At 38.4% G+C, this 22,750-nt stretch overlaps 1 protein-coding gene across 2 annotated transcripts in view; it reads left to right on the top strand.

Moving 5' to 3' along the window:
* PAPPA2 (pappalysin 2) overlaps window positions 1–22,750 on the top strand; it is a 578,240-nt gene that overhangs the window by 316,253 nt on the left and 239,237 nt on the right. For both annotated transcript variants that reach the window (XM_074389559.1, XM_074389560.1), the window contains one exon: window positions 20,817–21,888. In XM_074389559.1, the coding sequence (XP_074245660.1) occupies window positions 20,817–21,888 (1,072 nt within the window). The remainder of the gene's footprint in view (window positions 1–20,816; window positions 21,889–22,750) is intronic.

Below are 22,750 nucleotides of genomic sequence, written 5' to 3'. Positions count from 1 at the left end.
CACAGGCTGGGTGACAACCCAGCTCATCTCACCTTGTCACAGATGGGACAGTGAGACCCAGTGAGGGAAAGGCACTTTCCTGACATTACACAGGGGTAGACTGAGACCCCAATCCAAGTTCTTGACTTCTACTTTGGTGTTATTTCCACTCTTACAGGTTGCGTCTGATTAATTTAAGCCTCTTACTGGAAAGCAGAAGACACCATTTTAGAAAGAAATATATGGCTTTAGTCATTATTTAACCTGTGCCAATTACTTAGATTACTTAGTTTCCCTGTTCTTTCTCTTTCTCACCCAGGAGCCAAGCAGGCAAAGCTATTGCACAGCAGAGGTTGACCCACAGGTCAGCTTTAAGCATCCTCTTTGAACACTGGGCTCTGAAGACTCACCTGGGTTCAATTTGAGAACACACAGACTCTGTATCCCCGGGTTTCCTCTCAGACTCTTAAACCAGTGGGAAGAAAAGAGAGTCTGAGCCTTTACGTTCTGATTGGCATGGCATTTGGTTTTGTGTGGTTCCTGGGTTGCCTGACTTCACCAGCAGCTTGCTTCTTAGAAAGCAGTCATAGTCTCCTTGGGTTATTTGTGACCACGTGGTAGAGACAAAAACAAAAACCAAACAAACCATTCAGTTATTATTAAGTGAGCAGGTGTGGGATATGCACATTGAAGCAATATAAGACACATTGGACAAATACCAACACTGTGAAAGTCATACAACGTTTCACTTTAAGAAAACCTGACATGCAAATATCTAACCTTAGCTGAAGGATAAGCTGAGAGGTCATTTTCATTGCATTAGGATTTTCTTCATGCTTACTTTAAATAATGTCTCCTGTAATGTCCCTGGATCATCGAGTGTATATTTAACACTATTTAAACCATTCTTAGGGTCATATTAATTCTATAAACTATACCTGGTAACAGGAACACCAAAGAAAATTTCTGAAAGGGATCTCAAAATTATTTATTTGACTGAGAAGAGGAAAATCCAGAAAATTGGTGTGGGGCTGCCAACTGGAGTTATCAAAGAGTTCTCAAAAGAACCTTGAGAGAGTGGGATGAGGGTGGAGAAGTGCTGAGGCATCCTGCTGTGGATTCCACGGGGTCTCTGTGTCTCTTCCAGAATGACAGATGCTGGGCACTAAGGTACCTTATCAAGGTTAAGGAGTCTGACACACTTCATGCCCCCAAAGTCACTTCATACTGCTCTCTTAGCTTTTGCAAGACCTGTACTCTGTATTTGGGGATGTATATCCTTTCTGTTGTATTGCTGGAATTCTAAGCACATGAATTTCTATTTTTGTTTGGGTGGAAGATCATCTTGATAGAAAGCAAAGCCTACAGGTAGCTCTCCACCTCTTTTGAGGAACACAGCCAATACCTACTCACATTCTAGATGCTCATTATGTAAACCACAGCTGGTTAGCCATTGGGCACTGATGTGCTGTTTATGGAATTCTATAGTCACAGGACCAGCAGAGTGTATAAAATGCTCAGGAAATTTCAGGCTGATTGTTCTTGAAAGTTATTAAAAATGATGTAAATGACATTCAAAAAAAATTACATGTTTAAAATTACTCAAGAGGTCTCTCTCTCTGTCTCTCTCTCTCTCTCAGGGAATGACTAGACATACAAAATATATTACTATTCAACTACAGTTATTTATAAAATAAATGATAATTTAGTTGGAGGAAAAGTAAGTTAAAGTTGCTCAAATGTACTGAGATAATGGATGGTATTGGAGCAAAGCATTAACTCTAAAGAAAATTGTTCAAGATGAATGGGAAGTCACAAGTCTAGTTATGACTCTTACTTCTTCCTGATCCCTGGTAGGTAATATCAAAAGGGATGAAAAGCTGGCATGCTTTCAGAGGAGGGGACTATGGGCAGAGCTGTACTAGGTCAAGTCAGTAACTGTTCTCATTGTGGAGAGTGACTGTGTGTGTGTGTGTGTGTGTGTGTGTGTGTGTGTGTGTGTGTGTTGGGTGGGAAAGGGTAATAAAGGGAATTTTTGTTTTAATTAGGAGAAATGGATTTTTTAGAGTGTCATGTGACACATCATTATTTGAGACTATTTACTGTTGACAACTCTGCTAACTATCTCTTGTGGATTCAATCCATTAGTGCATTACTTATTTCTACCATGGTCAAGATATTGGCCTTAATACAAATGAATGTGGAGAAGTACAAGGCAGAATTTGCCAGCTCTCAAGTAACTTATAATACAGTTGAAAAGATAGGCCTATATATGTTAAAATGATACTAATATTAGCCAGGAATAATAATATGGAGTATTTATTATGTGCTAAGCATAAGTACTGTGTTTTACATGTATAAATTAATTTTGTCTTCTCCCAAACCATATAAATTCGATGCCATTATCTTCATTTTCTGGATGGGGAAAATGAGGTATTGAGGATTTCTCTATCTTCCTTGAGATTGTAGAGCAATTAAGTTTGGTTTATCTAGTGATTCAGCTAGTTGATCTAGCTGGTGGCTCCAGCTCCACCATTTGATTTTTAAACCTAGGATATTGTTTACCATTAAAAAAAATTCGGTTGACTGCTGGGAGGCTCTCCTTGACTATTCATGGGTCTAGATCAAGGCTCTGAGAGTTTGGGAAGTTGGGAATGGGTCAGACTTGACCTGGGAGATTTTCATGAGGCTCCTGAAGGTATTGGCTACTCTCTGGAAAACACATTAGAACTCCAGGTTGACTATGTAGGTAGCTTTTAACCATCCCTGTGTGTTACTTTTTCAGCAAGAAAATACAGGGATGCACTGCATAATGATGTTTTGGTTAACAGCAGACCATGTATATGGCAGTGGCCCCATCAGATTATAATACCATATTTTTACTGTACCTTTTCTATGTTTAGACACGCAAATACTACTCATTTTGCAGTTGCCTACAGTAGCCAGGACAGTCATATGCTGTACAGGCTTGTAGCTTAGAAGCAACAGGCTGTACCATATAGCCTAGGTATGTTCTAGGTTTGTGTAAGTTCACTCTTTGACATTCACACAATGACAAAATTGATGACATATTCTTCAGAACATATCCTGGTTGTTCAGCAATACTTGACACCCAGGCAGTAGGTGATGAATGCCTAAAGCCATGTTTATTCTTGATGGATGGCTAAGGAAACTTCCTTAGGAAGGCGGCTCCTGCTGCTCCAGATTTATCTCAGGTCAAGGGCATACTGGACCTGGTTCTTTGCAGTTGTGGGCTTCACAGTGACCCAAGCCCTTTGCTTTCCTGACTTTCCAAAGTGTGCAAAATTCCTTTAGTTAACCCCAAGCCCATGCAGAAATGAAAATGGTCAGTTATCTGTTTTTGTCCTTAAATTGTCATTATTATTACATTTTTTTAACAAATCGGATTAGGTCACCATGTGCCATGTCTTACTTTGAAATCATTCAGTGGCTCCTGATTTATCACCGAGAGTATAAAGTCAAACCTGATTCACTCTTACTCAGTGTCCTTTACGATCTGCTCCAATGAACATATCTGGTTTTCGTGTCAATGCCCTGCATGCAGTGGGTAATTCTTTCATGAATTTGTATATTCAGTAAGTATTAAGTATCTAATACATGCTAGGTTCTGTTCCAGGCACTGAAGACATGTCAGCAAATGACAAAAATGCCCATAATTAAAAACAGCTAACATTTTTGAGTGTTTTCTATAGTTAGGCTTTACCTGTATTAATGTATGTCATCTTCAAATGAGGTAGGTATATCATTAGTTTTATTCTACAGATAAGCAAACTCAGATAAGTGGTTTATTGTAGAAGCTTAAAAAATCCTTTTCCTGTAAATCTGTGCTGAGGAAATTAACACCTATTTATTATTTTATACCATTTGGATCAGAGCATACCTCTTGTTCCAGAACTTACCTTGTTTTCTAACGAGTAGGCTGTGAATATTTTCTTGTGTTCCTAAATGTTCCTCTAAAATGGTAGGGTAGTATTCTGTTGTTCAGATGGACGATACTGTTTCTCTATTATAAATAATGCTGTTTTGAACATCCATGTTCATTCTTAGCTCCTTGGTTGTTTCTTTAACAATGATTCCTAGAAGTGGAATTACAGGGCTGGAGGGTGTGGCTGTTTTTGGCAAATGGTTGCCAAATGGTTTTCCGGAATGGTTTACTAATTTTCTCTCTCCCCAGAGGTGCATGAGTGTGCCCTTTTCCCCACAGTGTCACCAAATATAGATTGTTATTGTTCTTTCTCTTTGCCAGCTTAAAAGACAAGAGTTTTCATCTTGACTTATTTGTATTTTCTTGAGGCTGAACACTTAAAATTTATATATTTCTCCTTTGAGTTTCCCCATCAGTGTCTTTCCATGCCTCACTTGTTTTTTCTATTGCTGTCATCTAGTGTTATTGTACAGGAGATATGTAAATGGAGAGAAGTGTCCCAAATGGTCACTAAGCAAACATGTCAGTGTGTGTGTGTGTGTGTGTGTGTGTGTGTGTGTGTGTGTGTGTGTCCTAAGTGAGATGAAGGTGGGGGAGGAGGAGACTAACTTGAGGATGTTGGTTGTATTGAACCACTAGATAAGTCTCTGTCCATTACTCTCTGCTAACAAAGGCCCATCCTCAGGACACAGATCGTGGTCTGCTCTGATTTGGAGTCCTGCTCCTCAGTGTGTGGTTTGAGATTCAGCAGCATGAGTTTCACCTGAAAGTCTACTGGAACGCAGAATCTTATGTGCCATTTGAGACTTGCTAAATCAGAATCTGCATTTTTTCAGATCCCCAGGTTATTTGTATCCACAGTAAAATCTGAGAAGCTCCAGACTTGTCTTTCAGGAGGTCTGTGTACAATTTCAGCTTGACTTCCAGACAGGTGCTGCTGATTTTAGGTAGTGTAGAAAATGTTGGTGCATCTGACTTAGCTCCCTGCACTTCCCCCATTCCCAATGACAAACAATAATAACTGTAAGAGTAGCTAATATTTATTAACACTGTGCCAGGAACCATGCCAACTGCCTTCCATGGGCATCATGTACAGGCCCCCTCTTCTAAGGTTCTCAACTCCTTTAAATTCTTATTCTCCGTCTCACCATTCTGTGTTTTTCTGTTCTCTTAGGCAATCACAAAAGAAAGCCCTGTTCTCTCCCTGCAAGTCTGCTTCATTGACTTCTACCCTGCACATGGGTGGCCTATGGAAAGCCAGAGGAATCCCCTCTCCTGTTTTCTATTATCCTTGCGCATGAAAGCATGACTGCAATGAAAACAGATTGTAATGAGAAGGTGAAAAATTTACTAGAGAGGTGCTGGTGAAACAGTCCCCAGGAGGTTTTCCTACTCTGTGTTCTTATTTGTAAAACCTTGGAGTCACAGACAAAAAGCTAAGCCTAATCCTGTCTTAAAGGAAACCTATCTAGAACAGCTGAAAAACACCTCCCCAAGCTGCTTTTTTCACTTTCTCCTGCTCTTCCTGCTCACAAGGTCCTGCTCTCTGCCAGGTTTGCCTGGTCATTGATGGATGGCTTTTTTTTTCCTTCTTTTCCTTTTTTTTTTTTTTTTTAATTCTCCTCATGCTCTCTCTGGGGCGTCAGGGTATTGGATAAGTAGTTCTGCAGAAGGCTGCACGTACGTGTGTGGGGAGGCCGCAGGCATAACCTCTTGAGAGAGGACCTTGCCTCGTAGTGTGTTGATTTATGATCATGACCTAACCTGGCCCTGTTTTTGCTCATTTTCCTCCTAAAAGCAAACTTGCACCACACAGCATGTTTTTTTGGTTACCAGAGTTGATGACAGTGCATGACTCCTCTGTTTTGTTGAATCGAGCTTCACCTTCCTGGAAGCTGATGGGGCTTCTTGGAGAAGCAGGACTCTCAATACTGACTTTACTCCTCCCAGAGGTGCAGAGCAAAACTCTGCCATGAGGGTTTCCTGGAAGTGAGATTCCGTGGATGCATCTGTGCCAAGAGAAGCATTTCTGCATGGACCTTATCTTCATCTTCTGCCACCTTGGCTTGTTGTTAAATGATCTCCTCTATGAGACTCTGCCATGGATAAATGTTCCCTCCAGAATAAGGCTTTGTCCAAGAAAAGCTGTCAATAATATTTATCACATGTGCTGTAATCTAACTGTGTAGGATCTAGAAGAAAGCATGTTAGTATGTGATGGCTGTGGGAAAGCTCATCTAACATGTAAAAATCAACCACATGTAGTTGCAGAGCAAGGGGCATGCTTGGTCCCCTTGGATCATTCCTCTAGGTCAGATGCATGCAAGGTTACTAGGGTTCCCCAAGATTGGTGGGAAATGCTCCTTCCCTGGATTAAGACTCTCATCACTCAATTTTTTTGACTTCAGGAGCAGAGTGGGTACAAGGAACTATAACCCATCCTTTCTTGCTCTTGTGGTAAATTCATAGATGCCTAAGATAGGCTCTTGTCATCAAGGGACTCTAGAATTGTTTCACAAATAGCAGCAGTTCAACAAGATCACTTTGACTAGGGTAGTCAAGGAAGACTTCGTAGACAAAATGAAATTTCAGGTAAATTTTGAAGGGCATAACCATAGAAGGGAGGCATTTCAAACAAAGGGAGAGATATGTGTTGATAATGTATATCAGGCCTATTTAGCCTCTCAGAAAGGGGCACTTCTTGCTTTTCCATTCACTTGACCACTCTGAAATAAGTTGGCATAATATACCTGGCTTTGAGGAAGAAAAGGGTATGAGATGGTGCCTTTCACCTTTTATCACTACCATAAAATAAGAATACCAAGGACAGGTGGATTTCTGACAGTTCTTAGAAGATATTTTTCTCACTTTTTAATTGACTGTTATAATTCCCAGGGTGGACTAAACTTTTCCTCCTCATTAGGGTGGTGGGGGCACTGTTGAAGCATAACTCTCTCTATCTGGTCTTATGGTCAGGTGACTCCATTCTGTCAAAACCCACACACAGAAGGTTCCAGTAGAAGAGAGGGGTGCTTTCTAATAGAGAAGGGGTTAGCAATCAGAGCATTTGAGGGGCAGCAGCAGTTCCTAGGTGGGCGATCTCACTTCTCTTTTGTTACATTCCCTTCAAATATAGATTTCTGCTCTGCCAGTTACATACCAAATGGGGAAACCAGGAAAAAGGAGGAAGTGGAGACTGAAGCGACTGGTTTGGAAGTGACTTCTCAGTTGTCTGCTCTTCCCATTAGATCCTCTTTATCTTGGGGTCCTCTAAAAGTGATTACTAAATGTTATGTGTCAAAAGCCTGCAGGACCATCCAGAAATTTTGCCAAATGTTCAGCAAGGCACCCTCTCAGTTTAGGTAATGGCCAACAGGGAGATATAAACAGCCAGGCCAGCCCCTCTTTTCTCTCCTCCAAACTATTGCCAGGTGTGGATGTCAGTCTGTACATAACTTTTTGAGTCAGATCCCAGTCATCTGCAAGTAGTGGTCTGCAAATGTGTTAATATCGCACTTACCAGCCCACGTTACTCTTCTTGCCCCAAAACAACTAAGAACTAATTATTTAGTATTTAAAATGTTTTAGTGTAGTAGGAAGACCATGAGCTTTTTGGTCAAATAGACTTGGTTTTGATCCCTTTCTGGCATTTGCTAATGGTGAGATGGTGGATGACTTGCTCAACTTCTCTGATTCTCAGTTTTTTGGTCTGATACACTCAGCTCATACATTTGTGGTAGAGGTTAATAGAGTGGTACATGTGCAGCATCTAGAGCAGCAGACATTTATAATTTTTCATTTATATTTAAAATTGATATTTAATAATTATATTTATGAAGCATGTAGTGATCAAATCGGAGTAACATTTCCTTAATCTAAAACATGTATCCTTTTTTTGTATTGAGAACATTAAATATCTTCTAGCTATTAAAAAATATATCATGATTAGCTTAACCATAGTCATCCTACAGTTCTATAGAGCACTAGAAATTACTCCTCCTACCTAACTGTAATTCCGTATCATTTAACAAATTTCTCCCTATCTCACTCTTCCTGCTACCCTTCCAAGCCTCTAAAACCTCTGTTCTGCTTTTCACTTCTAAGAGATCAACTTTTTAAGCTCCTGCATATGAATGAGAACATGAAATGTCTAACTTTCTGTTCCTGGCTTATTTCACTTAACATCATGTCCTCCAGTTCTATGTTGCTGCAAATGACAGAATTCCATTCTTTTTTATGGCTGAATAATATTAAATTGTGTTTATATACTGCATTTTCTTTATTCATCTGTTGCTGGGCACTTGGGTTGATTCTATATATTGGCTATTGTGAACAGTGCTGTAAAAACATATTGATTTCCTTTTCTTTGCATAAATGGCCAGTAGCGGGATTGGTGGGTTATAGGATAGTTCTATTTGTAGTTTTATGAAGAACCTCCATGCTGTTCTCTGTAGTGGCCCTATTAGTTTACATTCCCACCAACAGTATATGAGTTCCTTTTTCTCTTCATGATTACTAGCATTTATTTATTTATTTTTGTCTTTTTAATAATAACCGTCCCAACTAAGATGAAATGATATCTTACTGTGATTTTGATAGCCATTTCCCTGATAATTAATGATGTTGAGTAGTTGTTCATATATTTCTTGGCTATCGTATGTCTTCTTTTGCGAAATATTTGTTCAGATCGTTTGCTAATTGTTTCATCTTATTATTTGTATTTTGCCACTGAAATGTTTGAGTTTTCTGTATATTCTGGATATTAATCCACTGTTGGATGAATAGTTGTAACTATTTTCTCACATTCTACATTGTCTTTCACTCTCAGTTGTTTGCTGCACATAAACTTTTTTGTTCAATGTAATCTCATTTATTTTTTCATTTGCTGCCTGTGCTGTTGAAGTCTTATTCATTAAATCTTTTGCCAAACCAATGTCCTGACGTGTTTCTCTTATATTTTCTTCTAGCAGGTTTATCATTTTGTGTCCTGCATTTTGGTTTTTAATCCATTTTGAATTTTTTTAATAGGGTGAGAAGTGGGGATCTAGTTTCCTTCTTCTACATATGGATATCCAGTTTTCCGTGCACCATTTATTGAAAAGATTTTCCCTTCTCCAATCAATGTTCTTAGTACCTTAGTCAAAAATCAGTTGCTGTAGATACATAGTTCAATTTCTGGGTTCTCCGTTATGTTCTATTGGCCTATTTGTGTATTTTTATGCCAGTACAATGATATTTTGGTTACTATAGCTTTGTAGTATATTTTGAAGTCTGCTAGTGTGATGCCTCCAGCCACTTTGCTCAGGATTGTGTTGGCTATTTGAGAGTTCATTTTGCTCATGATTGTGTTGGCTATTTGAGAGCTTTTGTGGTTCCATGTAAAATTTTAGGATTGTGTTTTCTATTTTTATGAAGAATGCCATTGGTATTTTGATAGGGGTTGCCCTGATATGTAGATTGCTTTTGTTAGCATGGTCATTTTTACAGTATTCTTTAAATCCATTATTATGAGATGTCTTTTCATTAATTTGTGCCTTCTGTATCTCTTTCATCAGTGTTTTGTAGTTTTCCTTGTAGAGATTTTTTTACATCCTTGGTTACACTTATTCCTAGGTGTTTTCTTGTTTCTGTAGCTATTCTAAATGAGATTCTGTTCTTAATTTCTTTTTTAGATTGATCGCTCTTAGCATATAAAAATTTTACTGATTTTGGTATTTTGATTTTGTATCCTGCACCTTTGCTGTATTTATGAGTTATAAGTTTTTATTTTTATTTTTATTTTTTTGGTAGAGTCTTTAGGTTTTTCTTTATATGAGATCACTTCACTTGCAAATGGTTAATTTTACTTGCTGCTTTCCAATTTGGGTGCCTTTTATTTTCTTCTCTTGCCTAATTGCTTTGACTAGGACTTCCAGTGCTCTGTTGAATAAGAGTGGTGAGAGTGGGCATCCTTGTCTTGTTCCAGTTCTTAGAGAAAACACTTTTTGATTTTCCCGGTTCAGTATCATGTTAGCTGTCACATATGGCCTTTATTAAGGTACTTTCCTTCTACCTAATTTATGAAAGTTTTTATTATTAAGAGATGCTGAATTTTATTAAATTTTTTTTTTCCATAATATACCCATTGAGATAAGTATTTTTTATACCATTTTTGCATCTCTGGGATAAATTTGACTTGATCATTGCATGTGTTATTTTTTTAATGTGCTGTTGGATTTAGTTTGCTATTATTTTGTTGAAGACTTTCACATATGTATTTGTTGGATATTGGTAGGTAGTTTTCTTTTTTTGCTATATCCTTGTCTGGTTTTGGTAATAGGGTTATGCTGGCCTAGTAGATTGAGTTTAGAAGAACTACATTATCTTAAATTTTTTTGGATTAGTTTGAAAATAATTCATATTAGTTATTTAAAGGTTTAGTTAAATTCTGTAGTGAAGCAGTGAAAACTTTTCTTTGTCGAGATACTTTTTAAATCACTGATTCAGTCTTGTTACCTGTTAGAGATCTGTTTCAAGTTTTCTCTTTTTAGTTAAATCTTGGCAGGTTGCATGTGTCCAGGAATTTATCCATTATTTCTAGATTTTCGAATTTATTGCAGCATTCATAATAGTTTCTAATCATCTTTTGTATTTCTGTGTTATCAATTATAACATTTCTCATTTCTGATTTTATTTATTCAGGCCTTTTCTTTTTAACTTTAGCTAATATTTTGTCCATTTTTACATCTTTTCAAAAAACCAAGTTTTTGTTTCATTTAAATTTTGTATTTTTTAGTCTTTCTTTTGTTTATTTCTCCTTTTATTTTTATTTCCTTCTACTGATTTTTGGTTTCATTTGTACTTGCTTTTCTCATTCTTTGAGGCGCTTGGTTAGGTGGTTGTTTTTTGAAATATTTCTACTTTTTGATGTAGGTTTTTATTGCTGTAATCTTGTCTCAATACTGCTTTGGCTGTATCCCATAGGTTTTGGTATCTTGTGTTTCTATTTTCATTTTTTTTGAGAAATTTATATATTATCTTATGATTTCTTCACCCATTAGATATTCAGGAGTATGTTTTTTAATTTCCATGTGTTTTTATGGTTTCAAAAATGTTCCTTTTATTGTTGATTTCTCATTTTATCCATCATAGTCAGATAAGATACTTGATGTAATTGTTTTTTCTTTTTTTTGAGACACAATCTCACTATTTTTCCAAGATTTGTCTTGAATTTTGGGGCTCAAGTGATCTACCGGTTTTGACCTCCCAAAGTGTTGGCCATTTTGGGATTATAGGCAAGAGTCACTCTGTCTGACTGACTTTAATTCTTAAAATTATTTTGAGGCTAGGCATCATGGTCCACACCTGTAGTCCTAGCACTTTGGGAGACTGAGGTGGGAGGATTGCTTGAGCCCAAGAGTTCAAGACCATCCAGGGCAACATAGTTAGACCCTGTATCCACTAAAAATAAAAAAAGAGGTAGATGTGGTGGCATACACCTGTAGTCCCAGCTTCTTGGGAGGATGAGGTAGGAAGATTGTTTGAGCCCAGAAGGTTGAGGCTGTAGTGCCACTGAACTCCAGCCTGGGTGACAGGGCAAAACTTTATCTTGAAAAAAATTGTTTTGACATTTGTTTTGTGTCCTAATATATTGATGAAAAGAATGTGTATTCTGCAGCTCTTGTGTGAAACGTTCTGTAAATTTTCTGTAAGGTCTATTTGGTTTATGGTCCAGTTCAAATCTGATGGGATTTTTTGTTGTTGATATCACATCTAGTTGATCTGTCCAATGCTGAGAATGGGAGCTAGGGTCTAGTTCTCCCTTTAGATCTGATATTTGCTTTATATATCTGGATGCTCTTGCATTGGGTGCATACATGCATACACAATTGTTATATCCTCTTGCTGAATTGATTTCATTGTTATTATATCATGAACTTCTGTATTTTTTTTAAAGTTTTTGACTTAAAGTCTGTTTTATTATATGTAAGTATAGCTTTTCCTGTTCATTTTTTATTTCCATTTGCATGAAACATTGTTTTTCACTTTCAGTCTATGTGTGTCTTTACAGGTGAATTGAGTTTCTTATAGGCAACATATAGTTGAATCTTTTAAAAATCCCTTTGGTCAATCTATATTTTTTAGTTGAGGAATTTAGTTCATTTTGTTGATTGCTTCTTATTGTTTTTTATGTTATTTATTCCTTACTTTCTCTCTTATTTTTTATTTTTACATTTGGCATGGTTTTCTGAAGTGATAAAGTTTGATTTCTTTCTTTTTTGCATATTTGCTCTATCTGTAAGTTTTGTACTTTCATATGTCTTCATGAACACTTGTAGTTACTATATTTTTGCTTTCAGAGGTAAGACTTTTTTAAGCATTTCTTGTAAGGCTGGTCTAGTGGTAATGAATTCTCCAAGTTTCTGCTTATCTGACAAAGACTTTATTTCTCCTTCATTTCTAAGAATAGCTTTGCTGCGTATAGTATTCTTGTCTGAGAGATTTGTTTGTTTGTTTTTCTTTTACTACTTCAAATATTTCATTCCATTCTCTTCTGACCTGTAAGATTTTTGCTGAGACATCTGCAGTTAGGCTATGGGTATTCTCTTATATGTGACTTGATAGTATGTTTTTCTCTAGGCATTTTTGTCTTTGACTTTTGGCAAAGTCAATTGTGCCTTGGAGAGGACTTGTTTAGGTTAAATATATTTGGAGACTTTGGAGTTTATTGGATCTGAATGTCCACGTTTCTTCCAACACATGAGAAGTTTTTCACTATTATTTCATTAAATATGTTTTCTTCGCCTCTTCTCTTCTCTTTCTGCAACTCTCATAATGCCAATATTTGTTCACTTACTGTTTTTTCATACATTTGTAAAGCCTTTTTTTTTTTGTTCTTTTTAAAAATTATACTCTAAGTTCTGGAGTACATGTGAAGAATGTGCTGGTTTGTTCTATAAGTATACACGTTCCATAATGGTTTGCTGCATACATCACCCCGCCATCCACATTAGGTATTTCTCCTAATGCCATCCCTCCCCTACCTTCTACTTCCCAACAGGCCCTGGTGTGTGACATCCCCCTCCCTGTGTCCATGTGTTTTCATTGTTCAACAGACACTTATGAGAGAGAACATGCTGTGTTTGGTTTTCTGTTCTTGTGTCAGTTTGCTGAGAATGATAGTTTCCAGATTCATCCATGTCCCTGCAAAGAACATGAACTCATCCTTTATTATGGCTGCATAGTATTCCATGGTGTATATGTGCATACTTTCTTTATCTAGTCTATCACTGATGGGGATTTGGGTTGGTTCCAAGTATTTGCTGTTGTGAACAGTGCTGCAATAAACATACGTGTACATGTGTCTTTATAATAGAATGATTTAAAATCCTTTGAGTATATACCCAGTAATGGGATTTCTGGGTCAAATGGTATTTCTAGTTCTAGGTCCTTGAGGAAATGCCACACTGTCTTCCACAATTGTTGAACTAATTTACACTCCCATCAACAATGTAAAAACATTCCTGTTACTCCACATCCTCTCCAGCATCTGTCTCCTAATTTTTTAATGATCACCATTCTACCTGGTGCAAGATAGCATCTCGTTGTGGTTTTGACTTGCCTTTCTCTAATGATCAGTGATGTTGAGCTCCTTTTTCATGTTTGTTGGCTGTGTAAATGTCTTCTTTTGAGAATTATCTGTTCATATCCTTTGCCTACTTTTTAATAGGTTTTTTTCTTGTAAATATGTTTAAGTCCCTCATAAATTCTGGATATTAGACCTTTGTCAGATGGATAGATTGCAAAAATTTTCTCTCATTCTGTAGGTTGCCTGTTCACTGTGATGATAGTTTCTTTTACTGTACAGAAGCTCTTTAGTTTAATTAGATCCCATATGTCTATTTTTGGCTTTTGTTGCAATTGCTTTTGGCATTTTTGTCATGAAGTCTTTGCCCGTGCCTATGTCCTGAATGGCATTGCCTAGGTTTTCTTCTAGGGTTTTTATGGTTTGGGGTTTTACATTTCAGTCTTTAATTCATCTTGAGTGAATTTTTGTGTAAGGCGTAAGGAAGGGGTTCAGTTTTCGTTTTCTGCAAATGTCTAGACAGTTTTCTCAGCACCATTTACTGAATAGGAGATCCTTTCCCCATTGCCTATTTCTGTCAGGTTTGCCAACAATCAGATGGTCGTAGATGTGTGGTGTGATTTCTGAGGTTTCTGTTCTGTTCCATTGGTCTGTATGTCTATTTTGGTACCAGGACCATGCTGTTTTGGTTCCTGTAGCCTTGTAGTATGGTTTGAAATCAGGTAGTGTGATGCCTCCAGCTTTGTTCTTTTTGCTTAGGATTGTCTTCGCTAAAATTTAAAATAGTTTTTTCTAATTCTGTGAAGAACGTCAATGGTAATGTGATGGGAATAGCATTAAATCTATAAGTTACATTGGGCCATATGGCCATTTTCACGAAATTGATTCATCCTATCTATGAGGATGGGATGTTTTTCCATTTGTTTGTGTCCTCTCTTACTTCCTTGAGCAGTGGTTTGTAGTTCATCTTGAAGAGGTCTTTCACAATGCTTGTTAGCTATATCCCTAGGTATTTTATTCTTTTTGGAGTGATTAGAATGGGAATTCTTTCATGATTTGGTCCTCTGATTGTCTGTTGTTGGTGTAAAGGAATCCTTGTGATTTTTCACATTGATTTTGTATCCTGAGACTTTGTTGAAGTTGCTTATCAGTTCAAGAAGTTTTTGGGCTGAGATGATAGAGTTTTCTGAATATAAAATCATGTCATCTGCAAATAGAGACAACTTGACTTCCTCTTTGAATACCTTTTACTTCTTTCTCTTGCCTGATTGCCCTGGCCAGAACTTCCAGTAGTATATCAGATGGGAGTGGTGAGAGAGGGCATCCTTGGGAAAAGACTTATTTCTATAGATGAATCTTAGGGTGTCAGTTGGGTAGTGTATGTTGGCTTTAATTCCAGGTAAACACAATAGTCTCCAGGCAGTTTATCTGGCTGTAATTCATACTAGTGATTTTTGTATCTCAGTGGCCTAGACAGCAAGAGTTTGTGGCAGCAGTTGCACAACTTTGCTGGGTGTGTGCTTGCTGGACTGTTTCTTAGGTGGAGGGAGAAATGTGATGCATGTAATGCTCATGGCAAGTCAGCCAGCTTGGGGTCTGGCTCACTGAGGTTGGGGCTATGGGCCTGTTACTCTGGCCAGGGGTGTGGGCACATGGCTCCTTGACTGGCCTGGGGGTGTGTACTTGAGGGGCAAGCCCATTGGGTTGTTTTTCAGGCCCCAGGAACAGGCACACAGTCATTTGGTCAGCCTGAAGATGTGTCTACCCAAGGTGGGCTGCCAAGCTGTTTTTCAGGACTTTGTTGTGGGTGGGCATGTCCACCAGTGATAGAGTTGCACATAGTAGATAAATAATAAAAGATAGTTCAAGTCTCTTTATCTCTTTTTGGCATAAGCAACAGATATCCTGAGCATCAGGAAGCAACTCAGGTTTCCATTACTCAAGCAGTAATGGAAAGAAGCAGGATTACTACTTTACAGGGGCCACATTCAAAATTTGTTTTCCATGAAACAGCCATTTGTAACTCCATGATGTTCAATGCTTGATTATAATTGTTCATAGTCACTCTGGAGGACTACATTCCAGTTTGAGAGAAAACCTTTCTCCTTGAGGATAATTGATTCTATCAATTCCAAGTGCTGGTAATTAATGATAGTAGAGAACTGGATGCACATGAGGTTTGCTAAGGCCCACACCAGCATATTGCTCTTTTAAGATGCCCATGGTCTTTAAGAATTTTTGGAGTTGAGAGCAGGAATACAATGAACAAGGTATCCTCCCTCAATTTACTTTTCTTTCTCTCAAAACTCAGATTAAATACAAGGTAAGGTGCTTGAACAGTTTTAAGTTTAGTAAACATATATGATGGAAGCCAATTGCAAGAAAGAGCTGAGAAAATGATTCTTACAGTTTTAAGATGATGTGGTCCAAATGTTTGGCTTCCACCATCTTTTGAGTTACATCGTTTGATCTGATTGTTCTAATCCATGGGCTATCACAGTTCAGTTTAGTGTTGAGTAATTTCATAAATCATGTTCATGTACTGGTCCCTCTGTTCTTTCCAAGAATGTGTGGCTTTGATGAATAAACAACAGTTTATAACATGTTTGCTTCTATCTCATGTACATCCAAAATTATAAAATCTCAATGTTGCACAGACTCAGCGTTTCACCATGTGTATTGTCTTGGCTTGGACTGCATTGGTTTTGCCCGTCTTTACTCTGCTAGACTGAGAAGGAGAAGTCTCCTCAACGTGGGATTCTGCAATTTTTCTTTTGAAACAAAGTTTATCTTATTTTGCTTAATGAGGTCAAGAAAGTAGGGCTGAAGGTCCCTCCTGATAGCATGTGGGGAGCTGTGTAGGCTTCTCTGTGACCCCAGTTTGTAGCTAAAGATGCAGAAAAGCAGACCTGGGGTGGATACATTTTGTTCACAGGCACAGTTGGTCACTGGGTCCTCCAGTAGACGTGTTATGGGTGAAAACTCAGAGTATAGGCAACATTTACCCCCTTTTAAATTGCAAAAAATGATATTATCAGCAAAGCAGCCACATCTAACTTTAGCAGTCAAAGGGAAAAGGAGACGCTTGGCAGCTTGCAATGGCTTTCCTTTTCAGTCTTTGCAGTAATGGAATTGGCTCAAACTGGTTCACCAGAGCCAATTAATTGTACACATTTCTTCCCAAACCCATGTTCATTGACATCATATTGGTAACTTAAAATTGGCCATTTGGGGAGTAATTTATACCACAGAAGTTGGCAAATGTTGCAAATCAGGACTTGGATTTTTTTTTTTTTTTTTAAATCTTCAGAGGACCAGTTGTTAAACATTTACCATCATACCACTGGTTTTATATCTAATTTGTTATTTCCTTTGATAACACATCATGAAACTCCTCCTCAAAATAGCTAATGTTTATTAATTATATGAGCTGAACACTGTGCCAAGATACTTCACATGTGTTTTTATTTAATTCTCACAACAACCTCATGAGATCTAAGGTCTCAGCTTGTGGTTGAAGGATGCTGAAGATGCACAGATTTTCTCACGTAAAACCTACAAATAAGGAAACCAGAGCTCAGCAAAGTGATAAAACTTTTTCTGAGATTACACAGCATGCAAGTGGTAGATTTTGGGTTATAATTTCTGGATGACTCATGTTTTTAACCACATGCACTATGGTCTTTCCTCACATAAGTTTGGTAGAAATCTGTTCCGGGCTCAAAATCATGATGTCTTGGTTCTAGTGTACTCTCTGCACCCAGTTTGACATCTGATCTCTCTGAGCCTCAGTGTCTTCATCTATAAAATAAAGGAACTCTACCTATCTCAGAGGATGGTTTTACCACTTAAATAATAGTATACAACAGATTTATTTGGAAAGCTCAATGACTATATAAATGAGAGATAACATTACAGGCTAAATTAAATATAGACACACACACACACACACACACACACACACACACACACTTCCAGTGTGGAAGATTTGGCCGAAGTGAGTAATTTATATAAAGGCAGATTCTGAGGACTCTAACCATACGTATTACTGAGTAAACTGGCAGGATGTTGGGCTTGGCAATGTCTGAATTATCTCTGGAATTCTTTGGCTTTAGCGTTCTATAGCCTTCCCAGACAGTCTGACTGGTAATCAAGGTAGCACTAATCTCATGAGCAGATTTGGATGGTGGGTGCCTTCCAGGAATCAATTTATTAACAAGACAGGTCAGTGCTGGAACATTGATATTTAGTGACTTTAGGGAGAATTTCTGCTATGTTATGTCCATGTTTTAATGAAGAGGTCCTTTTGCTGCTCCCATAGCTATTTATACATTCAGTAGTCAGCATATTCCATTGTTATTTATTTCAGGTTTATTTTCTGCACTATGCTGAACTCTCCATGATATCATATAACTATTTGATCACTATTGAATCTCTAGCACCAAGTACTGAGATTGGCAGATAGTATTGCTTTGTAATATCTACCAAACTTGCAGTTGCATAGGTGAGCTAATTTAGTCTGTTTCTGTACACTTATTCATAAGAGATCCTCATTTATCTTAACTACCTCTCATTCCATTAATTTGCTGAATTGATGAACAAGTATGTATTACTGTTTCATACACATCTTAGACAAATCTACGAAGCCTGATCTAGTGTAATTTTTAAACAAATGATTTAAAAGAATTTCAGATGAACTTTATACTTTCATGTCTGATTTAACTTACCATTGATATCAATCTTGCTAATTTTCCTTTACTGGATGAAAAATACTAAGGCTTTCAACTTCTGTCTTCCGCATTTTGTTCTACTAAGCATTAGAAGCAAGAAACTGATTTCTTTTGTAATATGGGATAATCTCTCAACATGGCTTGAAAATAGTCTATTTGTTAAAGCTTCACATGTGACTCTCATCCACAACTAGGGTTGTTGACAATGAGTTAGAGAATTCTATTAGCTAAGTATGTTTTTTTTAATTAGGAGGAGTGCAGAATGGTGCTTCAGCAACTATTTATCTTCATACAGATGAAGTATGAACAATGGTAACAAAGCAAGCAAAATGTAGCTAGCTAAGCACCTAGTGAGGTTTTTCATTTGCTGCGTGGACATCTTAATAAATTAGACAGCAAAGAATCATTAATGTGGTAATCATTCAAAATAATATTTCTACATACTGGCTACATCTCACAAGTAAAATAGATTATCTTAGTGCTCTTGGCTATAAATTTTTTTGATATAATTGCAAAACTTATATTAATCAGAACTAGACTAGTATAATCAGAGTGGCCCATCTTCTATTTAGTATCTCAAAAAGTTAGAAATATCATTTTAGAGACACTATTAATAACGTTATACCTTTCTATGAGACCGCTAAGAGCAATTATATTTTTGATGATAGATGAGATGTTCTAAGGACAGCAAATTAAAGTGTTTAAAATTGCAACTAGATGCCTGGCAGATAATCATGTTAATTATCTGGTAACTTATATATCAAGCCTAACAATTTATTTCTGAACTCATATATATACCTGTGTGTATGTAACAAATGTAAAGTAACCTCCGTAGTACTTTCTCTTAAAAATCAGCAAACAGCTGATAGGCTATTAACTCCATGGTCCTGATATTCAATATTGCAGTATACGTGTTCATAGGTCAGATAGATAATTAAGGCTACTTAGTAGTTATTAAAATAAGTGGACCAAGAGAAAATATGAGTCAGGGAACTTAGTATTAATCTCACTAGATTTGTTTGCTTTTTTGAAAATCTACTCAAGGGTTTGTAGAGGAGTATTCCTTATACTTCTTTAACAGAGAGACTTTAGTGTAAAAACAATGACAATAAAAACCCCCAAATGAAGATTGGAACACCCCATTGTACTGTAGTGTAGTCATCACTAGTAATTCAAAGTATAATTATTAGAATTGCTGGGTTTGGGAAGAAAGATTTTTGCTAAAACGTACTTTTATTTTGTAAACAGCAAGTTATTAATATATGCTGAAGACGTAAGAGAAGATATTCTATCACTTTTGGAAACATAGCCACTTATAAAACACTTGCCTGCCATCAGAATAGGAAGCCTTGTGGCTTATAAATCCAGACTGTCTACAGAGAATTATTGTTGGACCGCATTGTATAGGAGGTCAAGGAACAAATAAAATTCTTATTTAACAAGCTTGGGGAAAATGACTCTTGATGTTTACCCATGTATCTGATCCAAAGACTAGTAGATTTTTCCATCATTTATTCATCAGTGCAAGCAGTATTAAGCATTTCCTATGTGAACGTACTGCCTTCATGTGATTTATAAGTCAAAGCTATTCCAGAGAGACTGTGTACTAGAAGAGATACTGAGGGGGAGATGGTGAGTAAACTGAAGATAAGTTACTAGGAACATTTAAGGCCTCCAAACTGCCTGAGTCCCAATTGTGATCATGCCACATCTGAAAGTTTGTGCCCCTTCCTGCTGCCAGTTTATTAATGATCTAGCTTTTTGTGGGTGTTCTATCCTTTGTTTATTCAATTAGATTTAACAACCCTATACCTGCTCTGCACAAGGCAGTCAGTGTATGATAGGACCTTCATTAATCTGGAAACGGTCTGCTTCTATACTGTGGTGGGTGTTACTGGATATAGAGCAGTCATTCTACTAACTCAGTGACTAGTTTTTTAAGCTAGGGCCGTGGGGCAGTGCCATATTGCTTTCTCTGGGGAACAGTTGTCCACTGTTGATGGGCATCCTTACCCATGAGAGGTGTTAGAGGGAATAGCGGGCTAGGAACGACATCTGGGATGTTACCGTCTTCTTTAGAAAGACTCCCTTATTCATCAGCTTGTTTTCTCCATGAGTATCATCCTTTTAATGTTCAGTAGAGAAAAATCACCTTCCAGAGGGTAGGGGATGGCTGTCATTTGCAAAAAGTATGACTATCCTCATGGCTTCTGAGGAGATGAGAAAGAGCTAGGATCAATGAAGAAAGGCATGGACTCAAAGCCAGTCAGCGCAAAGCACATTTGTGATGAAGTGCTAGAGGATTCTTGCCATTTGCATTGAACATCTGCTTTTGAGCTTCCATTTTGGTTATGTAAACATACCAGAACAAGTTACCTTGGGTGGAATCTCAAATCAGATTACTTTTGGGGATAGGAGATGCCAGAACAGCCCAATATAAGGATATGAATAGGCATCTCAGGTGAGAAATCTGGGTCACTTACTTTTTTCCCCATTAAAAACCTGCATTCTTGTTATTTACATGGGCTTTCTTCTCCCTTTCTCCATTCCTCTTTGTATCTGGTATCTCTTCCCTTGATTCTTCCTTCTTTCCCAGGTGTGTTTGATAACTGCTCCCACACTGTCAGTGACAAAGGCTGGGCCCTGGGAATCCGCTCAGGGAAGGACAAGGGAAAGCGGGATGCTCGCTTCTTCTTCTCCCTCCGTACCGACCGCATGAAGAAAGCCACCATCTTGATTAGCCACAGTCGCTACCAACCAGGCACATGGACCCACCTGGCAGCCACTTACGATGGACAGCGTATGGCTCTGTATGTGGATGGCACTCAGGTGGCTAGCAGTCTTGGCCAGTCTGGTCCACTGAACAGCCCCTTCATGGCATCCTGCCGCTGTTTGCTCCTTGGGGGAGACAGATCTGAAGATAGACACTATTTCCGTGGACACCTGGGCACACTTGTTTTCTGGTCAACCGCCCTCCCACAAAGCCATTTTCAAAACAGTTCTCAGCATTCAAGTGGGGAGGAGGAGATGACTGACTTGGTCCTGACAGCGAGTTTTGAGCCTCTGAACACAGAATGGGTTCCCTTTAGAGACGAGAAATACCCACGACTTGAGATTCTCCAGGGCTTTGAGCCAGAGCCTGAGATTCTGTCGCCTTTGCAGCCCCCACTCTGTGGGCAAACGGTTTGTGACAATGTGGAATTAATCTCCCAATACAATGGATACTGGCCCCTTCGGGGAGAGAAGGTGATACGCTACCAGGTCGTGAACATCTGTGATGATGAGGGCCTAAACCCCATTGTGAGTGAGGAGCAGATTCGTCTGCAGCACGAGGCACTGAATGAGGCCTTCAACCGCTACAACATCAGCTGGCAGGTGAGCGTCCACCAGGTCCACAATTCTACCCTGCGACACCGGGTTGTGCTTGTAAACTGTGAGCCCAGCAAGATTGGAAATGACCATTGCGACCCCGAGTGTGAGCACCCACTCACAGGCTATGATGGGGGTGACTGCCGCCGGCAGGGCCGCTGCTACTCCTGGAACCGCAGGGATGGGCTCTGTCATGCTGAGTGCAACAACATGCTGAACGACTTTGATGATGGGGACTGCTGCGACCCCCAGGTGGCCGATGTGCGCAAGACCTGCTTTGACCCTGACTCACCCAAGAGGTAAGGGATTGGGTTTGGGGTGGCCTACTTGTAGGGTGCATTTTTAACATCATTTTATCCTTTGGTTTTGGAGACAAACATTCACACAGTCCCTGAATAAAACATTAATCCACCCCATCAGACAGTATTAATCTGTTGTGAAATGCTAGGTGTTCTGTTATGTAATTAGGGACACAGATGACTAAGACAAGAGACAGCCCTTACAGAACTCACTATTTGTGGGGCAGAAAGTTGTGTACACAGTGCGAAGTGCGCCCGAAGGCGTATGCACCAGGTACTTGGGCACAGAGAAACTGAACAACTTAATTTACCAGAGGAGGCCAGGAAATCTTCATGGAGAACAAACAAGGTATCTAGGCATAGAAATCAGTCAGTACTAATTACACATGATGATACTTCCTATTGTCTTAGGATCTTGGCAAAGTAATATAAATCTGTGATAAGGCCTTAGGTCTGTTTGAGCAGTTCAGCAGTTTCGTAAAGACAAGACATGCTGCATCTAGCCACTAGTCTTTTTTAGGTGACTGGGATCTTTCACTGTTGCCCCATTAAATTCCATTCTTCATGTAGCATCCAGAAGGATCTTTTGAAAAAGATAAGTCAGATCCTGTCATTTCCCTTCTTAAGATTTTTGCCTCCACTGAACTCAGAATAAAATCTAAACCCTACCTGACACACGGGCTCTTAATGCAATCTGGCCCCTGTCTACCTCTCCATCTCACCCCTGACCCCCCAACAGCACAGCCTCACTGACTTGATTCTGTTCCATTGAACAGATGAAGCTTTTTTCCTGTCCCTAGGGCTTTGCATTTGGAGAAATGAGAAATGAGAAACTGGTCTCCTAGTTTATAGTAATGATTCA

This window comes from Saimiri boliviensis, chromosome 19 (assembly GCF_048565385.1).
Source record: "Saimiri boliviensis isolate mSaiBol1 chromosome 19, mSaiBol1.pri, whole genome shotgun sequence".
NCBI lineage: Eukaryota > Metazoa > Chordata > Mammalia > Primates > Cebidae > Saimiri > Saimiri boliviensis.
The sequence above is the reverse complement of the archived record's forward strand: the minus strand, read 5'-3'. Positions and strand labels throughout refer to the sequence as shown.